Here is a 26,219-nt window from a genome sequence, read left to right on the forward strand (position 1 = left end):
CCCTAGATGGGATATTTTGCTTCTTCTGTTATTTGACAACTGTTTCCAGTTTTTATTAAATTCATTAAATATGATACTATTATCGTTTACATCATTCTCTCTGCGTCTCCACAAACGAATTGCTGTTGACTGATTCGGCAGAAATTTTCTCGCTCTATCATCATTCTTTTGCTTGCCTTGTAACCACTACTAGAATCTCAATTGCTCGCTTTGCTTGCAACATACTATGCTTCGACCTTGGTGTGTGTATGTAAGTGAGTGTGTATTTGTATGTGCGACAAGCTGTGTCCACTTTTAAGGGAACATACATGCTACCACAACATGCATGTTAGTCGGGACACAGCCATCAACTCGCACCTAACGAACGAACATCTTTTTAGCTGCTAAACAGAGTCTTCTCTTCATTTATAACTGGGATTTGCGCTACATGACTGCTATTGTTTCATCCATTGTTCAACAACTAAAATTTGTTTTTGCCTGTTAGTTACTAAAATATATTTTGTTACAATCTTATTCTGCAACCGATCAGTGCCTTGCTCGATAAATACCTTCAAAACCGTTTTTTTTCCTATTTACAACAGCTTCGCGCATCTGTACAGTTGTCCTCTGATTCCTAGCACTGACTTGATTAATTTTCCTGTTCCTGCTTACTTCGTCTTGTCGTACCCCTTCTACGTTTCCGTTCCTTCCTACTGTAAGTAATATTTGCTCGACCGATTTTAACACTAGGATTGATTAGTTCCACGAAAAACTGGGTTTTAAAACACGTGCCCCGTGTTCGTATAATTTCACTCAGTGCATTATCATCATCAGTTTTTTTATACGTTCCTCCGGAATATATTTATGTGTACATTCACCAACCTCTTCTCCGGATGCCTCGTTTTCCTTTTTCACTCACTCGAAATGCGCTTTCGTGTTTGTGTGAGAGAAACAAAAAAGTGCGTATCGCACCTCACGTAAATTTCAAACATGCCATGCTGCAGAGGGGTTTCACGGAACTGTGGAGTTACATCCGCTCCCAGATTTCAGTGATACTTCGTGAGTTCGGTGACATCGATAATTTAAGCAAGTTTGCGTGCTTGAAATCTTAATTTCTCTTCGATTTTTTTTAAATTAATAATTAATTAATTTGGAAATGTTCAATTTTCAGTACTTTTTTTGTACAAATACAATTTTAATTGTTGTTAGAAGTACTTTTTTAATTTCAAGTATGCAAAGTTGCTCACATTATCTAAGTCACCAAACTCAAAAAAAGTTCACTGACAACTGACAGAGTGAATTTTCCGTGAAATCCCTCTTTCATGTACGTACATACGGTAATATCATTTAAGTTAGTTTGATAAAATTCTTTTACGAAAAAAAACGAAACGAAACGAGCCAGAATAAGCCTATTTACAGTAAGCTCCTGCTGTTTCGGACAGCGATGATGATAGTGTGTTAATCATGGATTTAGTTCACAGGAAGAACGACTTATATTGCTCGCGCTCTTGCCATAAATGTTTCGTCGGCTGGATTGTAATGATTGTGTGTGTGTGAGTGTTGCTTGGCATGTACATGTGTGTGTGTGGCACCACCGACCCGGAGGAAGGACACTCCGGGTGGGGTTTGGTGTTGGTTGATGTATGGATGGATGGAAGAGTTAGGATTAATTCGCAAAAGCCAGCTCAGCTACCACCAGTCGGTCTCATAAAACTTTTTTTTTCTGTCCTCGTCCTTGTTCGGGAAAGGGTTAATAATAGATAATATATTATATATATGCGCATACTTTTGCTGTAACTTTTCATCTTTCTTCCATATAGAGTTAATAAAAATAATAGTAATAATAATTAATGTTAATAATACAAGCAGGGAACGATGATCACAGATACTGGTCGAATGCAAAAGGAGTATAGTTTTAAAACAAAAAATACTTGGATTTCCGCCGTGTTTCTGCTTTTTTCCTTTTTCTTGTTTGCTTTTTCTCGTAACAAACAGAATTTCGTTTGTTGTATAATTTCTTTTGCGGTTAGTATTTTTCTGCATAGAAACGGGCTTCCTTCCCCTATAGCTTACATCGATACTGTTTTAGATTTTTGCTGGCAAAAAAAAACCCAAAAGTTAGAAATTCGTCTGCCTATTCCTTTTAATTTTGCAAAAACGGATCAGGTTGAAATTGCAGTTCCTTTGCGTTCGAGTTTGGCTTGTACACATTGATTATTTGATTTTGTATTTTTTTTGTCTTGTCTCTTTTTGTTGGTTTGGATAATATAACATAGAAGTTTAGAATATTTCTCAGCAGATGATGGGGATACTAGAGTCACTTTTTAGTACTGTTCGCCGGGAGAAGCTCCTCTCTTCTTAACTTGAGCTGTCCTATTAATGGCGGCGTTTTTCTAGGCGGAATCTAATCTCTTTTGGTATACTGTGTGTTTTATGTGATCAATATAAAGTACTTCCGCTCTACTCTAAAGGACCAGGCTGTATGCGGTTTCAAACTTGAATGAAATAGATTCGGTTGATTCTTTTACTGACCCGGATGTACAGAAATTTGTCCAGCGCAAGATTTGAGATCCATCTATCAACACAGCTGTTGTTGCAAATCTATAATATTATCAGCTACAATTGTTGTCGTTAAATGCAATACTCTTGGAAAATTCGGGACCCCAAATAGATGCCTGCACAAATGTCTGCATGCCTGGCTCAGTGATTAATATTTTTTTCAGATGCTAATATTTTTCTACAAGTTTGAGCTCTAAACTGCTGCTGCTGTTTTCATTATGCATGTGTTTATAGTTGACTCTGGACAATGTCAGTGTAATGATTTTTGTCAAAACGATTTATGAGTCATAAATCTACTAATAAAAATAAAGAAGATTTTATTTAATATTGAATAAACCATAAGAAATGTTCGTGAACAAAACCTGGACTCGAAACCAGACAAAATAATTATATTGTCAATTTAGTTTAATTGCACTTCGCATAGATTGTGGACTCTCTCAAACAAATGAATGTGAATTAAAATTGCCACAGCTTAACGGGAACAAATAACGTTGACTGTATTAAATATATATGTACCACTTCTGATCATTGCCCAGCTTTTCTAACAGCTTTCAGCACAATTACACTCTACAGTAGCTTCTTGCTAGATGAAATTTACTCGAAAGAAAAAGAAAAACACAAATCTGGACACAAAGGATGCACTCTAGAGACAACCTACCGATCGATCTCGCGTTCGATATTAGTCGAGATCGACACTGCTGGTGCAGCAGTCGCTAGTAGCAATCTTACTGAGGTTCGTTTCACCGCTGCCGTCCGTCGTCGCTGCCGCCGGGTCTCGCGGTACGAGATCGTACCGTGCGTAGAACAGCAAGTACGGTGTGATGACGTGCCTTCGGTTCGGTGACAACAGTTCTTCAAAGTCCGCCTGCGACATCACCTTGATCTTGTCGTCATCGCACATGTGCCACAACTGCTGACTTAGACTCTGCTCGAACGCTACCGCCGTCGTGGTGGTGGACAGCCCGCTACCACTAACCGTGGTTAGCAACGAGGAGGAATTGATACAGTTGGTGTGGATATCGCCGGCGCTTCCACCGTCCAGTAAGGTCCCATTGATGGCCGTCAAACCACCACCCTCACTGCCACCACTGTTAGCGTTGACTGTAGAACTACTATTACTGCTATTGTGTCCGTACAAATTAAGATGACTATTTTTCAAATGAATTCCACAGCAGTTCAAACCACCGCACGGAATAGGATTTGGCAACGCACTGGTTGGAGTTCCATTGCTGCTCGAACTGTTACTGCCAGGTTGGGAACCAAATGGGGCCTTCAAAGAAGATATTTTCCAGTTAGTCACAACGAAATTTGAACATTTGAAATAAACACTCACCGCATTACTGCTGCCAATCGTACCACTCGCTGCTGTACCGTTGTTCAGACCCAAGCTTTCTATGCCATTGATTAGATTTAGCTTACTCACTACATTGTTCTTGATTTTCTTGCTCATATCACCCGCACTTGAGGCCTTCTTGCTGCTAAACAGTTTCTTCAAATGTCCGGAAGTGGTTTTTTCGTTGCCACTTTTGCCTCCCGTGGTAGCTCCGCCCAGGGCACCCGCACTGCTAGGCCCCATAGCTCCGTCTATGGAGCCCCCCGAGAGGAACAGCTGTCGCCGTCGGTCCTTCCCGCAGCCGAGAAATTCCGCGTGCACATCCAGCGAGCTGGTGTACGCGATGTAGTGGCCCACCGACATGCGGGCCCCCACATGCGTTATCACACTGTACAACCGATAGATGTGGGCCTTATCACAGTCCGGCTTTTGCAAGCAGGTATTGCAGAAGCACCGCAGCATAAACGGCGTCGGGATGTAACTGTTGATCTTCTCCATGTCGCCGTTGAAGCGCTTCAACTGTAGAATCAACTGCCGGGGCAGTATTTCGAATGAGATCGACCGGATTGCTTCCCTGTAACCGCAGCACACCTCGCAGCGGTATTTGTTGTCTCCGCGGAAGTATTCCCGCGTTATGCACGAGTTCTGGAAGGTAGAAAAAAAAAAACGTTAGCAGGTGGTGTTCAAGTAACACGTTTAAAGTATTTTGAAAAATCTATACTGGTTTGAAAAATCGTTTAAAGTAGGACTACGCTTGTATCCAATATTTCTATGTGAATGAGACCGGTCTCTTCCACCCGAGATTCGAACATGCGATAATTGGCTTGTTAGGCCAGCATCGTACCTCGAGACCAACTGAAAGATCGGAGTTACAGAAAAATGCTGATTTAATAAGGTCGATCGAAATATGCTATTGTTTACTAGAAATAAGAACATCTACGAATTTTCTACCCCGTTGAATCCCTTTAAACAGGCCCTCATATGGATATTGCAAAGATCGCTTAACTGAGTCTACATAAACAAATACATATATACACGTTTTGAACTTAGCATTGACAAACATCGAGTGAGTGCCATGAGACCGAATGTCAGCTGGACGAACTCACCAGAAACACGTAAGATTGGCCGTAAAGTAAATTCACAGTAGAGCCCTTTAAATCATCTCGGTATACTGTTCTGAGGGCAAACGAAATCATGGGAAGCTTGTTGATCCAGTTCTTTAGATTCGGACACATTATTGATGCTTGTAACGTTCAGTTGAGTCGTTCCACTGAGTCGTCGTGCGAATATTATGGATCCACGTGCAGTAAAGTGCTTGAGTTACCTAGGCTGCTGTCATGTCTACTAGTGGGACTGCTTCTGGCCACCGCGCTAACTGATCGACCATAGTCAACGGGTGGCGATGTCCGTGTGAAAGGAAAAGTGGTCCCACCAGATGAATATGCAGTTGGAAGCGAGCAAATTTATTTATCGGATATTTTATCGAAGGCCAAATATTGCTTTGGAAAGCTTCCGGGATTGGAAATTCCATTAAGGTTTTGCCTGACGTTTGTACAATAAGCTTTCGGGACAGAGGTGTCCCAGAAAATTTATTGTCAGCACCTCACCTACTTACTTACTCACTCAAGGGGGGCCCCTTCTCTGGAAGGTTAAAAAATTTTGAGCTTTCGTGATTTATTTTTCGGATATTCAGAGTAAGATAGTGTTTGGATATTTTGGCTTTTGATCAAGGTATATTTGAAGCTGTATTTTGCATGTCGTGGATGCAAATATAGTGAGGTTTACGCTGCTGGCAGCTGGGAACGTGGATGCTCTCTCTAAATCAGTACCTAACTGATGGTAAGTTTTTTCCGACATTTACTGAATTGATTTGGATGAAATTTTGCATCCACGACATGAAAAATACATCTTCAAATATAGCTTAATGAAAAGCCAAAATAACCGAACGCTTTATATTACTCTAAACATCCGAAGTAAAAACACGACAATTAATTATTTTTCGACCTTTCAAAGAAGCCTCCCCTTTCAAGGACATAGTCCTAAGACATGGCCTGCATAACATGATTCCGCCAATTTGATCGGTCCATGGCTGCCCTCCTGGAATCCCGCGGTCACCCCGTACTTGCCAGATCATGCTCCACCTGGTCTAACAACCTTGCTCTTTGCGCTCCTCTTCGTCTCGTACTAACCGGATTCGAGGTGAGAACCAAGCTTGAAGGGTAGTAGTCCGTCGTTCTCGTAACGTACCCAGCACCTGTCTTTAGAAAACTCCGAGCGCTCGCAGTTCCTCTTTAAGTATTGTCCACGTCTCATGCCCGTAGAGAACAACCGGTCTAATTAGCATTATATACAAAGTGCACTTTGCACGGGGACGTCTCGACCGTAATTTTTTGTGTAGCCCATAGTAGGCACGACTCTCACTGATACATAATTTACTCTCTAATCTTACGGCTAGTATCGTTCTTCCTATTCACCATTGAGCCATGGCAAACAAACCCGTTGACTACCTCAAACTCATCACCGTCGATTATCACAACACTACCTAGGCGTGCCCTGTCGCGCTGGGCACCACCTGCTAGCATGTATGTACTTCGTTTTAGGCGTATTTGTCTTCAATCCAATCTTCTCTGCTTCACATTTTAGTCTGGTGTACTGATCTGCTACCGCCTCAAATGTTCTGCCGACAGTGTCCACGTCATCCGCAAAGCAGATGGATGTAACGAAAATCGTGCCCCACGCGTTTGTTTCCGCTCGTCTCCAATACCTTCTAGCGCAATATTGAACAGCAGGCAGGATAGAACATAACCTTGTCGAAGTCCCCTGCGGGACTGCTCCGATATAGTCTTTCTTAAACCGCCAAATAGCATCATTAACTTCGCCTATCGAAGGGGGTGTCACATCTCCGTCGCTTGCTGCACCGACAATTTCCTGCGTCCCTGTTCTGGTTTCCTGCCTGTACGCCATTCAGATGTTCTTCAAAGTGCTGTCTCTTTCGATCACCTCACGATCACCTGTCTAGATATTCCCATCGTTACACATTTCGGCTCGCAGAACACAGCCTTCGCGGGATGCGCTGAATTTCTGATAGAACGCTCATGTTTCATGAGATCTATACAGCTGCTGTCCCACCGTGCATAAGGTTTGTGTAGAACATGGGGTAACCATGCTTGGAACGACAGTGTAGTTCTCCGCACTCCTCCGCCTCCTGGCGGCGTTTTTTTCCTGGCGCTGCTGAAAAGCTGATGAATAGAACCATCTAATATCTGCGGACATTCTTCGTCAAACCGTTCATTACGTCGACTCGGTACTTCGCGACCTAAGCCGTTCTCCGCTACACTGCTGATGGCTGACTTGAAGGTATTCCAGCAGACCTCTCGACTAGCAGAATTTTGAGCTCAACTCTCACTATAAAAGCTGTGCCTAGTTAATGTGTGTCAACACAACTCTGGTACATCTACGTACGCACCATCGTTTTTTTCCAGCATAAATATTGCTTTGGAAAGCTTCCGGGATTGGAAATTCCATTAAGGTTTTGCCTGACGTTTGTACAATAAGCTTTCGGGACAGAGGTGTCCCAGAAAATTTATTGTCAGCACCTCACCTACTTACTTACTCACTCAAGGGGGGCCCCTTCTCTGGAAGGTTAAAAAATTTTGAGCTTTCGTGATTTATTTTTCGGATATTCAGAGTAAGATAGTGTTTGGATATTTTGGCTTTTGATCAAGGTATATTTGAAGCTGTATTTTGCATGTCGTGGATGCAAATATAGTGAGGTTTACGCTGCTGGCAGCTGGGAACGTGGATGCTCTCTCTAAATCAGTACCTAACTGATGGTAAGTTTTTTCCGACATTTACTGAATTGATTTGGATGAAATTTTGCATCCACGACATGAAAAATACATCTTCAAATATAGCTTAATGAAAAGCCAAAATAACCGAACGCTTTATATTACTCTAAACATCCGAAGTAAAAACACGACAATTAATTATTTTTCGACCTTTCAAAGAAGCCTCCCCTTTCAAGGACATAGTCCTAAGACATGGCCTGCATAACATGATTCCGCCAATTTGATCGGTCCATGGCTGCCCTCCTGGAATCCCGCGGTCACCCCGTACTTGCCAGATCATGCTCCACCTGGTCTAACAACCTTGCTCTTTGCGCTCCTCTTCGTCTCGTACTAACCGGATTCGAGGTGAGAACCAAGCTTGAAGGGTAGTAGTCCGTCGTTCTCGTAACGTACCCAGCACCTGTCTTTAGAAAACTCCGAGCGCTCGCAGTTCCTCTTTAAGTATTGTCCACGTCTCATGCCCGTAGAGAACAACCGGTCTAATTAGCATTATATACAAAGTGCACTTTGCACGGGGACGTCTCGACCGTAATTTTTTGTGTAGCCCATAGTAGGCACGACTCTCACTGATACATAATTTACTCTCTAATCTTACGGCTAGTATCGTTCTTCCTATTCACCATTGAGCCATGGCAAACAAACCCGTTGACTACCTCAAACTCATCACCGTCGATTATCACAACACTACCTAGGCGTGCCCTGTCGCGCTGGGCACCACCTGCTAGCATGTATGTACTTCGTTTTAGGCGTATTTGTCTTCAATCCAATCTTCTCTGCTTCACATTTTAGTCTGGTGTACTGATCTGCTACCGCCTCAAATGTTCTGCCGACAGTGTCCACGTCATCCGCAAAGCAGATGGATGTAACGAAAATCGTGCCCCACGCGTTTGTTTCCGCTCGTCTCCAATACCTTCTAGCGCAATATTGAACAGCAGGCAGGATAGAACATAACCTTGTCGAAGTCCCCTGCGGGACTGCTCCGATATAGTCTTTCTTAAACCGCCAAATAGCATCATTAACTTCGCCTATCGAAGGGGGTGTCACATCTCCGTCGCTTGCTGCACCGACAATTTCCTGCGTCCCTGTTCTGGTTTCCTGCCTGTACGCCATTCAGATGTTCTTCAAAGTGCTGTCTCTTTCGATCACCTCACGATCACCTGTCTAGATATTCCCATCGTTACACATTTCGGCTCGCAGAACACAGCCTTCGCGGGATGCGCTGAATTTCTGATAGAACGCTCATGTTTCATGAGATCTATACAGCTGCTGTCCCACCGTGCATAAGGTTTGTGTAGAACATGGGGTAACCATGCTTGGAACGACAGTGTAGTTCTCCGCACTCCTCCGCCTCCTGGCGGCGTTTTTTTCCTGGCGCTGCTGAAAAGCTGATGAATAGAACCATCTAATATCTGCGGACATTCTTCGTCAAACCGTTCATTACGTCGACTCGGTACTTCGCGACCTAAGCCGTTCTCCGCTACACTGCTGATGGCTGACTTGAAGGTATTCCAGCAGACCTCTCGACTAGCAGAATTTTGAGCTCAACTCTCACTATAAAAGCTGTGCCTAGTTAATGTGTGTCAACACAACTCTGGTACATCTACGTACGCACCATCGTTTTTTTCCAGCATACCTCCTGCAGCGCTACGATGTTGAAGTTGCGGTTTTTCAATTTTTCGGAAACTACACGAATGCTTCCTAGGAAATTGAGAGATCGGCAGTTACACGTTCCAAGTATCCAATCGTTTGTCCGTTTTCGTCGCCTGTGTCTTTACCGATTATTCTGGTACGGATTTGCTGTTATAGCGTTCGTTGCTTTTTGTTTTTCGAGGTGCAGGCTTGCTAGGCCCACGACCAATTCTTGCAGGAGGACCGACGTAGTGCTACAGTTCTGAGTCCCGCACACAACCAGGATTTGGACATAACACTTGTGGCTTTAGTACTGAAGTACTGTAACATAAAACGCAGATAGCGTTCTTCACCGACAGCTAGATTCTGTTGTTAACGCTTATATAAGCGGACGGTGATCGTTGAAGATTGTAAAACTGTGTCCCTCCAAGAACAACCGAAGAACAGTCATTCTCATTGCACCTTATTCCCGCTAAAACCAGCTGCGGACGGTTCCTGTCGCAACATTCAATCCATCTATGTTCAAAGCTAACGGTTTTGATGAGTCGGTGTAATGAAGAAAAGAATCTTCCGCTAACGAATTTTCGCAACGCTCGAAACTGAACATGGCGGCATCTATCCAATTTTATTTACGGACGTTGTTTCTTTTCTGTTGCCGATGATTAGCTAATAGAAATTAAAACAGTCCTATCAACTAGGCCCCGATGGCTTCTTTGATTGGCGATTTTCAACAGATCACTCCAACATCAAATGTTTCCCACTGCTTGGAATATGTTTCTTATTCGAAATCATCATCAAGGATATGCTGTTCAGTTCTTGTAGAAATTTTATCAGCCTCTCTCAACATGAACTCTATCTCGGGTGGTCTTTTGACACAAACCTGTGTGAATTTTCATCGTTTTGTATCGGCGCATCGGACGGTGGAGCTCAGGTTGACACCGTTAATCATGACCTCCTTCTTACTAAGCTACACCGTCTAGAAATAGAATAGAATAGAAGCCAATTGAAGACTACATTCTTACTTGAGCAACAGATAGCTTTACGTGGAAGTCAGATCAACAGTATTTGACAGTTCCATCCCATCTTCTGGCGTGCCTCAAGGACGCAATTTGGGTCCATTGCTATTTGCGCTATTTTTTCAATAATGTAACGATACTTCTTGCGAATAGTCGAATACTCATTTAACCCGACGATTTGGAAATCTTCCATATCATACAATAAGCAGATAACTTCGCTCATTGGTGCAAGTCAAACTTTCTGAAATTGAGCGTGTCGAGGCGTTACGTGATCTCATATCGGCTATTCAAAAGACCAATTCTCTACAACTACGTCGTAGATGATCACGTGCTTGATCGAGGTGATGAAGTCCAAAATCTTGGCGTGTTGCTGGACTACTGACTCTCATTCAAGCTACACCATCGTCAGCTAGGATTTGTTTTGAAAATGGCATCAACTTCAGTGATCCACCCTGCCTATATGCCCTCTATCGCTTCCTAGTTCGTAATAGGAAATATGAAACTGTGTGGAAATCTAGAATGGAATACATATAGCGTAAGTAATGACCTGCCACCCTATGAACATCAATGTGCCCTGCTAGAATGAGAGCCGCTTGAGACTCGTCGAGACATTATTCAAGCTATATTTGGTGTGTGGAAAAATCGAACGAGTACTGTCCACGTCCACAACTTATTCTGCCGGAACGGAGGAACACCGTATATGGTAATAACGATACAGTGAAAACTATACGCAAACGATTGCAAGACGGCTATCACATTTTCGACTTCATTGTATCTTGTGACAGTTTTAGGCAAGAATATTTCTTTTCAGACCACGATGTCAGATCAGATTAATAAATGGTGGTTGAATGGTAAATCATACGCTATAGCCGTTGAGCACAGGCTACAGTAGAGTTTAGTCATAATCGACATGGCTCCCAAATGTGAGGTTACTGTCGACCGTCACCTTAGACCGCAGCTTTCAACTCGACCTGGTCGCCGTAGACCTCTAGAATCATATCGTCCGCAAATCCCACAATCAGCACCACGGAGGGAGCTTTAGTACGTACGTTGTCATACATGGTATTCCACAATACCGAACCCAGGCTGGAACGGAACACGATGAGGTTTCCTGAGCTTCGTATGTGTCGAGTTGTGTCTATAAAATCAGTCTCTATGGCTTCCATCCAAAAAAAGGCAATCACCTATTTGCATGACCGCCCAGAAAATCCGGGAACTACCTCTATGATCGTCTTTATGACCGGGTTCGGGATTCCATCCTCAGCACGGCTGCCGTCACTAACAATTTTCTGTGGCTCAACAGCCGACAGGCTACAGATTTAGCTCGTGGCGTGGAAAAGCTCCTCAAAGATCTTCTTCAACATCGCTGACGACTGCTGTGCCGGGGCTGACACACATCCGGTTTGGCCATTACAATCCTGTAGGCAACACCCCCACGGATTCGTTTTGGCACTGGCGCAGAGACACTAGCAGAGTTGAATGTTGTACGGCGCTTCATTCGACACACGCGCGTTGCATACTCCGTCTCGCATGAAGGCACGTACTGCAAAGGTCAGCTATCGTGCCAGTCCACAAGTATTTCGCTGGCTACCACCTAAGCCTTGTTTGAGGTCAAACAATCTCCTGGACCTACCTGTCGTCCACATGACCGTGGTAGCCGGTTAGGCACTTAAAGCTTCCTGTGGCGTACTTAGCATCCCGTTTTCAGATACATCCTGAACACACCCTGCAGTCTCGCGCTTTGTAGCCTGTGGGCATCAAATTGGTACTCATGCTTAGGAAAGGAAACATTAGCTGACCTGTAGGTGACTAGGAATTCCTTGAGAAACAAATTTTAACGAAGATTGGCCAGTAAGCAGATATGAACTTGCCACTGGTGAAATATTTTCCATTGTCAATCAGGAACAATTGAAAGTCCTCAATGCCGGTGGCGTCCTAATTGAAAAGAAGTCAATTCAAAGTCGGAGAAGCTTCAAGTAAAGATAGAACGGTCTTGGCCGTATTGGAAGAAATAATCAATTGCTGTGAACGAACTTCTGGTGGATTTATTCTACGGGGTCTAAAGTAATTGTCCTTGCTTGGACATCAATGACAAACAGTCGTCGATTCTGTCATTCAAGAGGCGCGTTTGGAACATATGCACACAACTTTAATTTTCTTGACCCTTTTATGATCAATGGACAATTATAAATGACTGTACTAAAAAAAAAAAAAGAATCTATTTTCACCTTAATTTGCAAAAGACCCTAAAACACTTCTTCGCGATACGGGGAGTGGTTCAACAATAGAATCCTTTTAAAAACCAATAATATCAGCAGTATGAGTACTACCACGCAAATAGCAAAGCGTTGCAAGGTCTAGAAACTGTCCCGAAAGCGTGCTTGAGATCCAAAAATAGTTTCGTTAGCCTAAAATAGCGTTAGCCTTCAATGACACATCCTGCTGTACCCGTCGCAGTAATCTTGTGGATGAAAACCACGATCGACTTCTTTCAAACTTCAGACACGTATCCCATTTTCAATAATTCCAACAGACCGTGTTTTAAATTAACTGAAAGCAATCTTGGAATTCTGCTGTTTGTTGTTATCAAAGTCTAAACACTTCCGGAGCAGCAAGAAAAACATGAATCTACACGTTGTCCTACAACCAAAAAATGTTACATGGCATTTCAACAAACCTGGTAGAACAGCTGCGGATTTTTGGCGGCATCGCTGACCTCGCTGGCCGCGATCGGTATCGCGATATCGATCATCGTCTCCTTCTGCTCGGTGCACGTCTCGCAGGCCAAACATTTGGTCTTGGAAACGGTCACCCCCTCGAAGTCATCCCGGAAGAAATCCAGTCCCAGCGCCTGTACCCGTTCCCGTACCAGCTCGGCGTCCAGAGCAGCGAAAGGCTTGGCAAAGAGGGCATTCTTGAGGTTGTTCGCTACTTGTTCGGCGGCTACCGTTGCTGGACTGTCCCCTCCGCCGGTCATAATATTGCTGGTCGCCTTCGGAAGGGTAGCACCACCACCGCTGAGTCCCCCGTTGACGGGTTTGACCGTTTTTACCGATTCCTTCCGCCGCCGGAAGAACAAACCGGTGCGGCTGCTCTTCGTCTCAGGCACGAACGTTTCAATGGACTCCGATACCGGTGGACAACTGGATCATGAGAAAACGCACAATCAAATAATCGTGGTCATTCAACAAATAGATAGGATATACTCACGCATTAATCAGCACGTCCGGGTGATCGGTGATGGTTTTGATCAGCGCCTGGCACGACTCACGCACGCTATCCAGCACGCACATCAGAAATTCGTGCGCATCCTGCTGCTGGTTGCCCTCGAATGTTGCGCTAACGTCCTGTACCGCCCGCAGAATGTTACCGGCGTGAAAGGGTTCCACCGCTTCGATAGCCTCGTTCCGGTGCAGGTTTTGAAACAGCTCATGTAGCTGTTCGGTTACCACCTGACGGTTACTTTTCGGTGGCAGGTTTTCCTCGCCTCGTGCAGCGACGGCTGTCGCCGATGGTAGGCCGGTTGTTCCGTTGACAGCACTCACCTGCTGTTGCTGCTGCTGCTGGTTGTTGGAAGATGAGAAATTACCAGTCCCACTGGTAGCCCCCGACGACGAAATACCCAGGGAAACAAGATCCTTGCTGCTCCAGCTTCGGCCACTAGCGCCGTGGAGGCCTGGGATGTTTCGCCCGAGTGATGACGATTTAAGTTTGTTCTGGCTTAGCCGTTGGTACACGCTATCCGTGTCTTCAATTAGATGATGCAAATTGTGGATAAAGTTTGGGGCGAAGCGGAGTGTGTACAGGACCGAGTTTAGATAGCACGAGTTGCCTATGTTACACAGTGTAGCCAATGAATTATTCATATTGGCCGCAGCTACAATACTGGCTGACGTTGCTGGAGAGTTCAGATTGACTACAACTGCTGAGGGAGCCGCAGTTGCTGTGCTTGCAGCCAAAATGTTGTTCTGTTGCTCTTCGCTTAAAGACTGGGCGATTGCCAGTTCCGTTGCTGTTCCCGTGTCGACCCGACCCTGAAAACTGCTTACCTTACTTCGTGGAAGCTCTCCCATGGATGTCGCAACTGCCATATCGGTACCAGAATTTATTGAAAAGCGCCCCTGCATAGCGTTCATTTTGCTACGGGTGTAATGTGCGTGACTTGACATTTTACCGGACTCCTCTGCGGCTGCTGCCAGCAGCAGAATTGACGTGGTCGACGATGCAACCTCCGGGTAGCTGGCGGTGTTACTGTTCACACTGGCGGTACACGGCAGATGGTAGTGCTGCTGGTGGTGAATGGACATGTCGTCCTCACCAGCGCTGCGTTCTACTTTGGCACACTGCTGGGCCTTGGCTTGGGGGCGTTGAAACACTTCAGAACGGACCCGATTCTCCGTCTCCACCCGCTGGTGGAAGCTTTTCGAAAGCGACAAACGGCTGCTACTGTTGAAACAACCAGGATATGTACGGGGAGAGCACTTGTTTGTCTTTTCGGCAAATAATGAAAAAAGTAAGGGTTGAATTTGGTCAGTTTGTACAACCTCCTCTTCAGCGAAAATCTCCCCGAGCCCAACACTCAATTCATTCGATTCCCGTGAACTGGATTTTAGTGCTGGTGGGGACTCGTTTTCTTCCTCGCTGAAAACAGGAGGGCTGCACTCGATCGGTTGTTCCGAGTCGATCTTTTTCTGTCTCTTGTTTTCTTTAAACTTATCGGGGTTTACAAGACTCAAACAAAACTTTCTTTTGCGCTGCTGCTTTTTGGATTCCTCTTCCTGAAACGTTCGAATACGCAGACTAAGTAGTTCCCGAAAACGCGACCTTTTAGTGGATGGCTCACGGCCTAGCCTTTCCCGTTTGTGACCTAGGCCGATAATCCCTTCTTCCTCGTAAGAGCCTCCGTTTTCCTTGTTCCAGAAGCGTTTGAGTTTGATGTACGGAACTTGTTCCTGCGTTTGTGGTTGCGTTTGGTTGGTGCTGTTGATTGCACCTAGGGGCAACTTTTCACTTTTCGGTGATGAGCTGCTGTTGCTGCTGCTGCTGCTGCTAGGTTTACGATTGAATGTCGCGGTTGAGGCGAACGATTGCGGTGATAGTGAATCGGCTGGTGATCTCAGCTTAGGCTCCAAATTATCATCTGGATTTACATCCTTCTGCTCGAGCTCAATTGTGGCTTTTAGCATTTTTGGGTGACCTAGAAATCGGGAGAACGGAAAGAGAAGGCGAGTGAAAGAGAGAAAGAAAAACATTAGTACAGGTGATAATTATTTGTCTTGCTTCGGTATGGAACTGCAGCGGATGCATCATCTACTGCTGCTGCCGTCGTCGTCGACGTTTGTCGCATGGTAATTAGAATCGTTAATTTGCAATTAATAGCTGCATCATGCTGCCGTTTGTATCGATCGGTGGCGCTTGAGTGGTAGGCTGACCATGTGAAGAGGCAAAAAATCGAACAAAAATTGATGCAAAAGGTAGATGTTGGTAAGGATAGTACTACCAAGGTCATGTCTGTGTGGATGAAAGAATGGCGTTCATGACGGTCAGAATACTTGACATACAGTTATTACAAGTTATAATTATTTCCTCGTAAAAAGTTCTACTTTGACGTTATTGGAAATTAGAGTTTTGTATATCAATTCTTCCTTGTTGTGAACAAAAAAAAATCAATTCTTCTTCAAAACTCAATTTTCATTTATCTGTAAGAGTTTAATATACATACATTGGTATCAAACGACATTCACTTCAGGGAATCGCAGTAATGTCCACGGATCATATATCATTGTTGTGATAAATTGTTAGCACATATGCACAAATATGTATTGGTGTAATTTTGTACCATGTTCACACAGACTATTCAAGATGCAGTTTGTTCCCTTTCATTAAGTGTCCATTTCGTGCCGAAGTGATAAAAAGGTTTTTGGAAGGTGAGCGCCCAGGCCATATTTTGAAAAACCTGGGAGTAAAGCGTGATTATGTCTATCGGACCATTAGAAGGTACCGTGACACTTCCTCACTGGATGACCGGAAGAGATCCGGTCGGCCACGTTCAGCTAGGACTAAGCGAGTGGTTAAGATCGTAAGAGAACAAATTCGACGAAAATCGCACCGCTCTGTACGTAGAATGGCCGCTGATCTTAGTGTGTCCAAATCAACCATACACAACGTACTGAAACAAGATCTGAGATGCCAAGCTTTCAAGAAACGTAAAGTTCACGGAGTATCAGCAGCTTCGAAGACAAACAGGTACGAAAGAACTACTCTCCTACTATCGCGGCACACAGGAAAAGAATTCATCTTTTCGGGTGAAAAATTATTTGTTCTGCAACAGTCTCACAATGTCCCAAATGACAGATTGTGGGCCTAATCTTCGCAGAATGTCCCGGACAGTGACAGAAACGTGCCTCGGTTCCAAAGTGCCGCTTCAGTCGGAGCACCCTCTAACACAGCGAATCTGGTTCAGAACTGGTGTCAGGAAAATTTGACGACTTTTTGGCCAAAAATGAATGGCCTCCCAGTTCACCAGATCTGAATCCCTTGGATTACTTCGTATGGTCATACATGTTGTCGAAGATAAAAGAGCACAGGATACCTACATTGGCCCGATTCAAAACCGTAATTCTTCGTATACGGGACGAAATGCCCATGGAAGTCGTTCGTGCCGGCTGCGTAGGATTTGAGAAACGTTTGAAGCTCGTCAAAAGGGTTAAAGGTGGAGTTATTCCAAAACACTTGTTGTAATTTATTAATAACATAGTACCTTTCAAATCGAACAATAATTAATAAAATCGGAACAGCTGTTGTAAAATAAATGTAGTTTCAATTTGTATGAGAATATATTGAACACGGTGCACATGTAAGGAAGTAGCTAGTTTCGGAGCTTCAGGAAATGACGCAGCGGCAGTGCCTGAATAAGATGTTTAAGTCGATTTGCCGGGCAAATCACGACGTGGCGGTGGTGATGGACGACGAAACCTGTCTTAGCCTGGATGGCAACAACTGGCAGGGCACTTTGTCTTTCACATCCCACGTTTACCCCCAAGAAGGTGCTGTTCTGGCTGACAATCAGCGAGAAGGGGATGTCAAAGCTGCTCTTCTTACGCTCCGGACTGACCGTGAACGGGGAGATTTATAGTATGAAGTACCTGCCGGAAGTTGCGTGCTTCATCAAGAAATACCGTAAAGCCGAAGATGCGGTGTTTTGACCGGATCTGGCGTCGGCTCACTATTCCAAGCGATCGTTTGAGGAGATGGAGCGGCTGAATATTGATGTTTTTTTTTCTTCACCTATCGTTTATTTGACACGGCACAAATACAATTTAATGTTTAACGGCGCCAATTATATCTGATGACTTAAAACCTTTAAGCAAATTTTTTATCCTCGCTGCCGACTACGAGCTGAAATTAAGTCTATCTTGAAACTAGCATATATTTTTCAATTAATGTTTTGTAGTTGAATGGTCGTCTGATGATCGTCGAATGGCCATGAATATGCAGCATGTATGGATTTGTTCTGCTAAGCCACGATGTTATGAGCTGGGATAGGGGCTTGTAATCCTCGGGTCCTGGAAGTATTGTGCGGGGTTCAGTTGCTGGTTATGGTTCGTTGTTGTTGTTCGCTGTTGTTCAAGCCAAGATATCACGAAAGGCCTCGGGTTCTCAGGTCCTGGCGGATTCGTTTGGGGTTCAGTTGATGATTCCAAAATCGAGGTCTATGACGTGTTCTTGCCGTTTTGTTGAATGTGGATGGAAAGAAATGGGACTAGACTGGGGCGTGGATGGATTTCAGGAAAATGTATATAAGGGACATGTAGGGTAGGTCACGACTCGCCAAGACATCACGAACAGGAACAGCTGATCCTCTACCCTCGGCCCGGAGGGAAGTTATTAATTTAGACCTGGCGTCACGGTGTACAGGGCATGACCAAACAACGTGCTCTATGTCGTGATAACCTTCACCACGGGCACATATACCACTTCCCCCGAGCCCAACACGACGGAGATGCGTATCAAATCTATAGTGATTGGACATAAGCCGCGACATCACGCAAATGGAATCTCGACCTACATCCAACCCCTTGAAACACGGGCTCGTCGATACCTTGGGGAGAATATCGATGTTGTATCCAAGTTGGCAAACCCGCCCAATGTCCCCAAGTTGCGCCCCATCGAGGTTTCCTGGGCAAGCCCGAAGCGTAAGATCTACTCCAATAATTGTGTCGCGAAAACTGAGGAGGAATTGATAAATAAAACGAAGAAAGAATTAAAAACATGCCTACACGCATGTTTTCGTCCGGCATGGCGAATGTTTCGGTTAATCACCGGAAGGCAGCGCGAAAGATCGTAGAATTTTTTTGCGAGTAAGCTAACATAATTACATTCTATGGAAAATTTATCAAACTCAATTATCTGTCTCAGCTATTTTTTTACCACCATCCGAAAAAAGTCCATTTTTTTAACGCATACGTTACTTAGGTGGATGGGAATCGATCCTTTCACAATATGGCAGTGTCCCTGGTGACAATGTTTATATCTTGGCACTCCGCTTGTTTTATCGAGGAGTTCTTCGAACGCCTATTGTACATAACCGGATTTGTCGCTCAGACTATAATTGAATAATTTGCTTTACTTCTTGGGCTTGCAATCCAGGGAACGATTTGCCGGGACTCCCGGATCTCGGGAATAGAAATATTGATTCCCGGGATCCCCGAATTCCTCGAAAAATTTCGCAAGATTCAATATAGTTTCTCCAATATTGTAATAAAACTAAATATTCTATCAAATCGCGAAACCAACGTCGTCAAAGTGTATAGCAGCTTTTAAGTAGGTATTATACAAAGCAAATATTTGCTTGAAATGACGGTCAACATGTGCTAGCCGTGTAATAAAAAATTATTTGCATTAATTATTTGACAAAAATATTTGCTGTCTTATTCTAAACGAAGAATTAGGCAAATATTTGCTTCGTCTAATGTCGTTCTTTGCTAGTTAGTAACTGAGTGAATAGTTTGATTAAAAAAATTGAAACCCGTAAATCAAAGCGACCAGAAATAGATAATTAAAAAAAAAACACGGTCAGTGTAACTTGGGTCATCATCTTTGCAAGTTAATTACGTAGGCATTCAAATGCTTTAAAACTGACTTATTTAGAGTCGTATTGAACTGACACTAAAGATAAACGGTAGTGTTACCTATTAAAAGTTAAACGGTAGTGTTACCTATTAATAAGTTAATCCAACAACCAGAACAATTTTCGTATCGTGAAAGCATAAACATTACTTTGGTGCTTATGAAAACCTCTCAGTAGTATCGAAGGTGTTTTGTTTCGTTTCTCTTTCTCGAGACTGCATGACCACGCCTCCATGGCAAAAATCTACGCTCAACTCGATACAAAAGATTGCGTGTGTAGAAAGTTCAACTCCACTCTTCCTCCTAACACGATAGCAAGTGGAACCCTTATACCTGTGTGAGATACACGGTGTATCACAGGCGTAGTAAAATATGTTAAACGAAAGTTAAAATCAATATATTTATTTGTCCTACGTCACCATTTCATACAACCCCTAGGGCTGTATACCTTGTAGTATTTGTCAAAAAGATGGCTCTAGAATGCATGCCTGAAACTTATATAGTATGAATACGAAAATTATTGGCCTTTTGATTAGTTTGTACCATACATACACATACATAACCTGAACCTTCAGTTCAGTTTTGAAACCTACTCTTCTGCAAATATTTGCAACAAAAATCGATCGTGAATTTTTGATTTTAACTTGATAAGTTTTATTTTTATGTTTCATGCGAATTATTAATAATAATGAATTGTTAACGATTTTTTGATACCTTTTCATTAATAAACTTTATTTGAAAACTTATTTTTGCAAAAAAATTTCTTTTCCCGGTTCACGAGAATTCCCGGGAAATGAGATGTTTTCCCGTATCCCGAGAATATTGCAAACTCTACTTGCTTCTCAACACCACGTACCTCAGAAGCTGCTTGGGCAGTCATCTATCGTCCACACCGCACAGTGGGTCGACTCCACACAAATGCTGATCAAGCAAAAAAATGTCTTCAAATCATGGTTACATGGTTTTTATATAATTTTGGGACGCTGAGTCCGAATTTCATATTTTTTTTGCATGAAACTGCATATTTTTGACTAACGTCAAAATTATAATTCACTATTTGCTCTGTAGCTATTAGCACATCTGTTCAACTGAAGAACCAAAAATGAGACGAAATCTCTTTATTTTCAGTATCGACATCTAGCGGTGGAGAGAACGCATTTGACACTCGAAATTTTATTACGCTTATATTCCATTCATTCAACAAAAGGACTGTATGAGCTCTCGCCGCTTTTTGGTCGAGAGAATCCTTTGTTCTCCCCGGTACCGGTACAGCGAGGGTGCCTTTTCATGATAATCGTACAGTACCACCCGCACACGTGCAACGGTTTTTATGAAGATATATTTCTAATGAATTTCATTGTTGCCCAAGTTGAAAACTGAATATCTTGACTAAAGAAAATCATTTTTTTACATTGCACCTAATATCGTAAGCAGTGCTGTGTATAGCGCGTCTGATATGCATTACTTGCAATGTTAGGTATAAACGGTACGAGAAAAAAATATTGTCGTTGGTCGAGAAATTTAGTTTCCAAGTCCAACGAAAATATTCAAGTATATCAACTAACAGGTTAAAATAGTTTTAACAGTCGCGAGGTGTACGATCCAAGAAAATTTGTTGAACAATGTTTGAATGGTTGAATGGTTTTTAGTTTAATTTGTTCTATTGACGTTGATTGTGAACTGTTACTGAATTTCCGCTTTAAAAATCTCTTGAATGCGGTCCTGTCTTAACTTGATTTTGATAGATTCAACTATTGAAGATCAACTTTTTGTCTGGTCATTGAAACAAAAAAAAAATAATTTTTTGATGCATGTTCAAACTATTGGAGCGAACTGTTCGAACGATGCACTGTAAAATCAATGTAGGATGGAACAGCAAAAAATGAATGCGAAAGCTTGGGCACCGATTTGCTGCAGAGTTTTGTTCGAAGTTGCATATCTGTTCTGTGCTATTAGCAGGCGTTGTAATATGTCATGGTTTGTGCTTACACGTGTGTTGTTACATGTGACTGGTATGATATGAACTTAAAACATGATTGCTGGAGTGCTGGTGATCCAAAACATAAACAATGATTAGTTTTTGATACTTCATTAATTATCGGAATATAGATGAATGAAACTCGTAAATATTAAAATAGTGTGTTTAATTATACTGAAACATGTTTGAAAACGTTGTTACTATCAGACTAATGCGAGCCATTTGTTATTCTGTTGACATTTTGCAGTGTGCAATTTAAATTTACATTTTTGAAATCCGATATGTGCCGAACACTCGTTGTTTCTCTGCGAAAGAAGAGAAGGACTAGATGCATTTTAAGGATTTTTTCCAAGCTATCTTTTGAAACTAGTGCCAATAGTGCCAACTCTGCCGTCTAAACTTTAAACGCTGTTTTATGCAAAAATACGTAACTTTTTTAGTCCGACTTATTTTTTTTTTTTTTTTTTGAGTATTACAATGAGATTATACATTGTTCAATGATGAGCATTTATTCTACATTATTTTATAGACAACTTTTTCTTAGACATCACCAAGAATCAAGTTACCCTTTTGAAGCTCCAGCAAATTTCGCAACATTGCATTTTTTTTTCAAGAAAAACGCTAGAAAACGCCGACTCAGTGCACTTTGAAAAATCATAGAAAATTATAATTTTGTCGTAATGCTGAACTATATTTTTCGTAGTTTCTACAATCATATTTTCAGTTAGTTTAATTTTTTATCTTCATTACTACATTTACTCCTCAAAACTAAAATTAAAAAAAACATGACTTTGCTTGGAGTCGAAAAAAGAAAAGTAGTAATGCTCAAAAAATTTGGATTCTGACACTTCGATAGTGTACAACTATAGGCAAAATATAATTGAAATGAAATTCGCATTTTCAATTTTGGGTCGAAGGCCAGCGATTCCCCACTGTGCCGCTAAAATTGGCAGGTTGCGGTAGGCTGGGCATGTTGCAAGAATGTCGGGCGACAGCCCTGTAAAGATATTTCTTGAAATCAATGCGTCCGGTGATTCAACAAATCCCAACAATTAAAACTACAAGTTGCTAACAGTGTTGAGAAGTCATTATTGTGATTGACCATACAAACGATAAAAACCATAGAACGAAACGTTTTTTTTAAATTTTTGTTCTTCAGGGTAACAATTGTTTTTATTACAGTAGGTTTATCATACAAATCTTTACACAAATTTGAATTGCCATGCGCCAAGCGGAGTCACTAGTAATCGACTACCGATAAGTTTTGGATTTTTGAGGCCTCAAATGGAATTTGATCCTGTTTTTGAAAATTCACGAGAAGTTTGATCCTGTTTTTGAAGATCCACCTGCTGAAAATTCTTCCGTTACCAGTAGAAGCGCCATCACAACCCACAACTTTATTTGGCTAAAAAACAACAACCCCTCGATACTGCTAAACAGCTACTACACGATGAAGAAAATATTCCTGAGCAGTCAGACGATGAAGCGCCAGAAGCCCCTGTTCGAACCAGACGGCAAATTTCGCTGCCTTCCGGACTTCAAAGGTACTGGCTGTTGGAAAAAGAAGAAATAGGAGAGCTCCGCAGCCGCAAGGTTACAGAGTCCACTTTGATAAGCGGGTGGTCGTGGGTTCGAATCTTAGTAGAATCAGGCCATTTGGTTGTCAAAGAACTTTAGCATGGGTTTATTCTCAGGCTCCCCACTACATACCCTTCCTTCAAGCTGAATTCTGTAGTATTCCTGCTGACTTTCACCGTAACAAAAATAAGTTATAATAAAAGTGGTCTGAGTAACGTATAATAGTTCTCTTCAGTGAATTGTGATTATGGCACGATCGTGGCTGGAGGAACGAGGTTCGATAACACTCCTACCTCTTGACAAAAAAGAGTTCTACTTATAATAAAAATGACCAGAGATAAAGTACTAAATGTGCCTCTTCAGGTTTCGATGACTCCTTCCTCTTGACAAAATAAGTCCTTCTTATGGTAAAACTGATCATAGGAATATTTATCCTCTCCAGGGAATTGTAATTGGCGATGTTGACACGGGGAACAAGGTTTCGATAAGACTCCTTCCTCTTGACATAATAAGTCCCTCTTAGAATGAACCTGGCCAGAGAGGAACGTTAGGTGAAGTCTCACTCCAGGGAATTATAATTTGGCGATAATGGTAGGATAGAAAGAGGCTCGGTATTGTAAAGCAGTAAGCTTGAAACGGAAAGGTAAAATCTCACACACAAGCACGGATATAAATGAAAAAAGCGTATCATTCATTTCAATAGTGATACTGGCCAATAATATGAAGTGCGAAATACAAAAAACCCCTGGTCAATATCACAAAAGATCAAATGTCTCTGGTCGCAGTGATGAGTCCAAACAGAGAAAAAAAAGGGGAGATGTTCCATTAAGGCAACCAGTGAAAGGTTGTTCTTGACAGCAGATCCCATACTGATAAGCACCATAAACTTCTGTTTTCATCCTATGACCAACCAACTATCTGTAAGCCTAATGTGAGGGCCTTAGGGCTGTTAAACCAGATTTCGTGAGGGGAAAATCCAAGACGTTGCTTATCGATATAAATTGATTAAATTGCTGAAGCTTTATCAGGTGAGAAATCATCAATTGCCTTTTGAACTGTACTCAGTGTTTGTTTTTTTTTTTAATAGGGGGATTTGTTAGTAGCTTAAGTATTTATGATAAATATTAAATATTAAATAATGAGTATGTGTGTCCAATTACAAATGGTGACTTCTCAACACTGTTAGAAATTTGTAATTTTAATTGTTAGGATTTGTTTGCTTTCGCAATTAGGACTTATCATTCGTAGGGATTTAAACCTACTTGTCAAAAAAGGGGAAGTAAGCTTACAACTAACTTAATTGTTAACTTATTGGCTATAAAAAGAGCTTATCGTAGCAATTGAGGATTGCAACGATTCTTGTCGAAAATTGTTAATAATTTTATTTGACATTGCTTCTAATGTTTCAACACTAGTAAGTCTATGTAATTCGAGTGTACCAAACCAAGGAGGACGCTTCAAAATCATTTTCAGAATTTTATTCTGAATCCTTTGGAGCGTTTTCTTCCTTGTTGAACAGCAACTTGACCAGATCGGTACAGCATAAAGCATTGCTGGTCTAAAAATTTGTTTTTAAATCGAAAGTTTGTTCTTTAAACAAAGTTTAGAATTCCTGTTAATGAGAGGATATAAACATCTCGTATATTTGATGCACTTGGCTTGTATACTCTCAATGTGCTCTTTGAAAATAAGTTTTTTATCGTAAATTAGTCCCAAGTACTTAACCTTGTCAGACCAACTTAAAATAACCCCATTCATCTTGACAACGTGATTATTGTTTGGCTTGAGGAAAGAAGCCCTAGGTTTATGAGGAAAAATTATCATTTGAGTTTTAGAAGCATTGGGAGAGATTTTCCACTTTTGCAAGTCGGAAGAAGAAATATCTAAACTTTTCTGCAATCGACTGCATATGACACGAAGGTTTTTTCCTTTTACGGAAATGCTTGTGTAATCGCAGAACAATGACTTTGTGCATCCTGGAGGCAAATCAGGAAGATCTGAAGTGAATATGTTATACAGGACTGGGCCCGAGACAGAACCTTGAGGCACACCTGCTCTGACAGGAAATCTATCAGATTTTGAATTCTGATAGACAACCTGCAGAGTTCGATCAGTTAGATAATTTTTCAAAATTTTGATTAGGAAAATTGGAAAATTAAAAGTTGGCAATTTCGCAATCAAACCTTTATGCCAAACACTGTCGAATGCTTTTTCTATGTCTAAAAGAGCAGCTCCAGTGGAATAACCTTCAGATTTGTTAGCTCGTATTATATTAGTAACTCTGAGCAGTTGTTGAGTTGTGGAATGCCCATGGCGAAATCCAAACTGTTCATTTGCAAAAATTGGATTTTCGTTGATGTGTGACATCATTCGGTTAAGAATAATTCTCTCAAACAGTTTACTTATTGAAGAAAGCAAACTGATTGGTCGGTAACTTGAAACTTCAGCTGGATTCTTATCCGGCTTTAAAATTGGAGTAATTTTTGCATTTTTTCCATAATTTGGGAAAATATTCAATTTTGAAGCAGCAATTGGAAATTTTCACTAAAAATTCCATTGTGCTCTCAGGGAGATGTTTGATTAGTATATTAAAGATTCCATCGTCACCAGGTGCTTTCATATTTTTGAAATTTTTAATAATTGATTTAATCTCATTCAAGTTAGTTTCAATTATTTCTGCAGGTAAAAAATTCTGGGAAGAAATTAAATCAAATTGACGTGACTTCATTTTCAATTGGAATCACTCAGTGTTTGTTGTTTTTTTCATGCCCAAGGTTGGTGGCAATTTTTCGCAAATGATGAACTTTCCTAATAGACTGGTGGGCAGCGGCAAGCCTGACAAGTACTGTCCCCGTATGTGGTACACAGGTCCTCCAGGTTCATAAATCGCAGATTGTGCTGTTCCAATCAATTTTTCATCGCCGCTAAATTTTTCCGTTCGATTGTTTTCCACCCTGCAGCTTCTTGGCAGAGGAACAAACCAACGGGGTCGAGAGCAGCAGCAGCGTGGTGGAACAAGAGGCTATCGATTTTCTTCCTAGCAGCAGCAGCAGCGGCAGCATCAACCGAGCGAGAAAACATATCGTCAAAAGTCAATAACCGGTCCTCTAGCGGTTCGTTGTTTGTTGGAGGCTGAGACTGCCGGATGATGGTTATGATGACGATGATGG

General features: G+C 42.1%; 1 protein-coding gene across 3 annotated transcripts in view; it reads right to left on the reverse strand.

Annotated features, from left to right (window-relative positions):
- Positions 1 to 3: 3 nt before the first annotated feature.
- LOC129718504 (uncharacterized) overlaps positions 4 to 26,219 on the reverse strand; it is a 45,403-nt gene continuing 19,187 nt past the window's right edge. For all 3 annotated transcript variants that reach the window (XM_055669326.1, XM_055669328.1, XM_055669337.1), the window contains exons 2-5: positions 13,575 to 15,561; positions 13,042 to 13,507; positions 3,872 to 4,516; positions 4 to 3,808 (exon numbers count right to left, since the gene is read on the reverse strand). In XM_055669326.1, coding sequence (XP_055525301.1) covers positions 3,218 to 3,808; positions 3,872 to 4,516; positions 13,042 to 13,507; positions 13,575 to 15,550 — 3,678 coding nt within the window. In that variant the 5' untranslated portion in view covers positions 15,551 to 15,561 and the 3' untranslated portion in view covers positions 4 to 3,217. The remainder of the gene's footprint in view (positions 3,809 to 3,871; positions 4,517 to 13,041; positions 13,508 to 13,574; positions 15,562 to 26,219) is intronic.

Source organism: Wyeomyia smithii, chromosome 1 (assembly GCF_029784165.1).
Source record: "Wyeomyia smithii strain HCP4-BCI-WySm-NY-G18 chromosome 1, ASM2978416v1, whole genome shotgun sequence".
NCBI lineage: Eukaryota > Metazoa > Arthropoda > Insecta > Diptera > Culicidae > Wyeomyia > Wyeomyia smithii.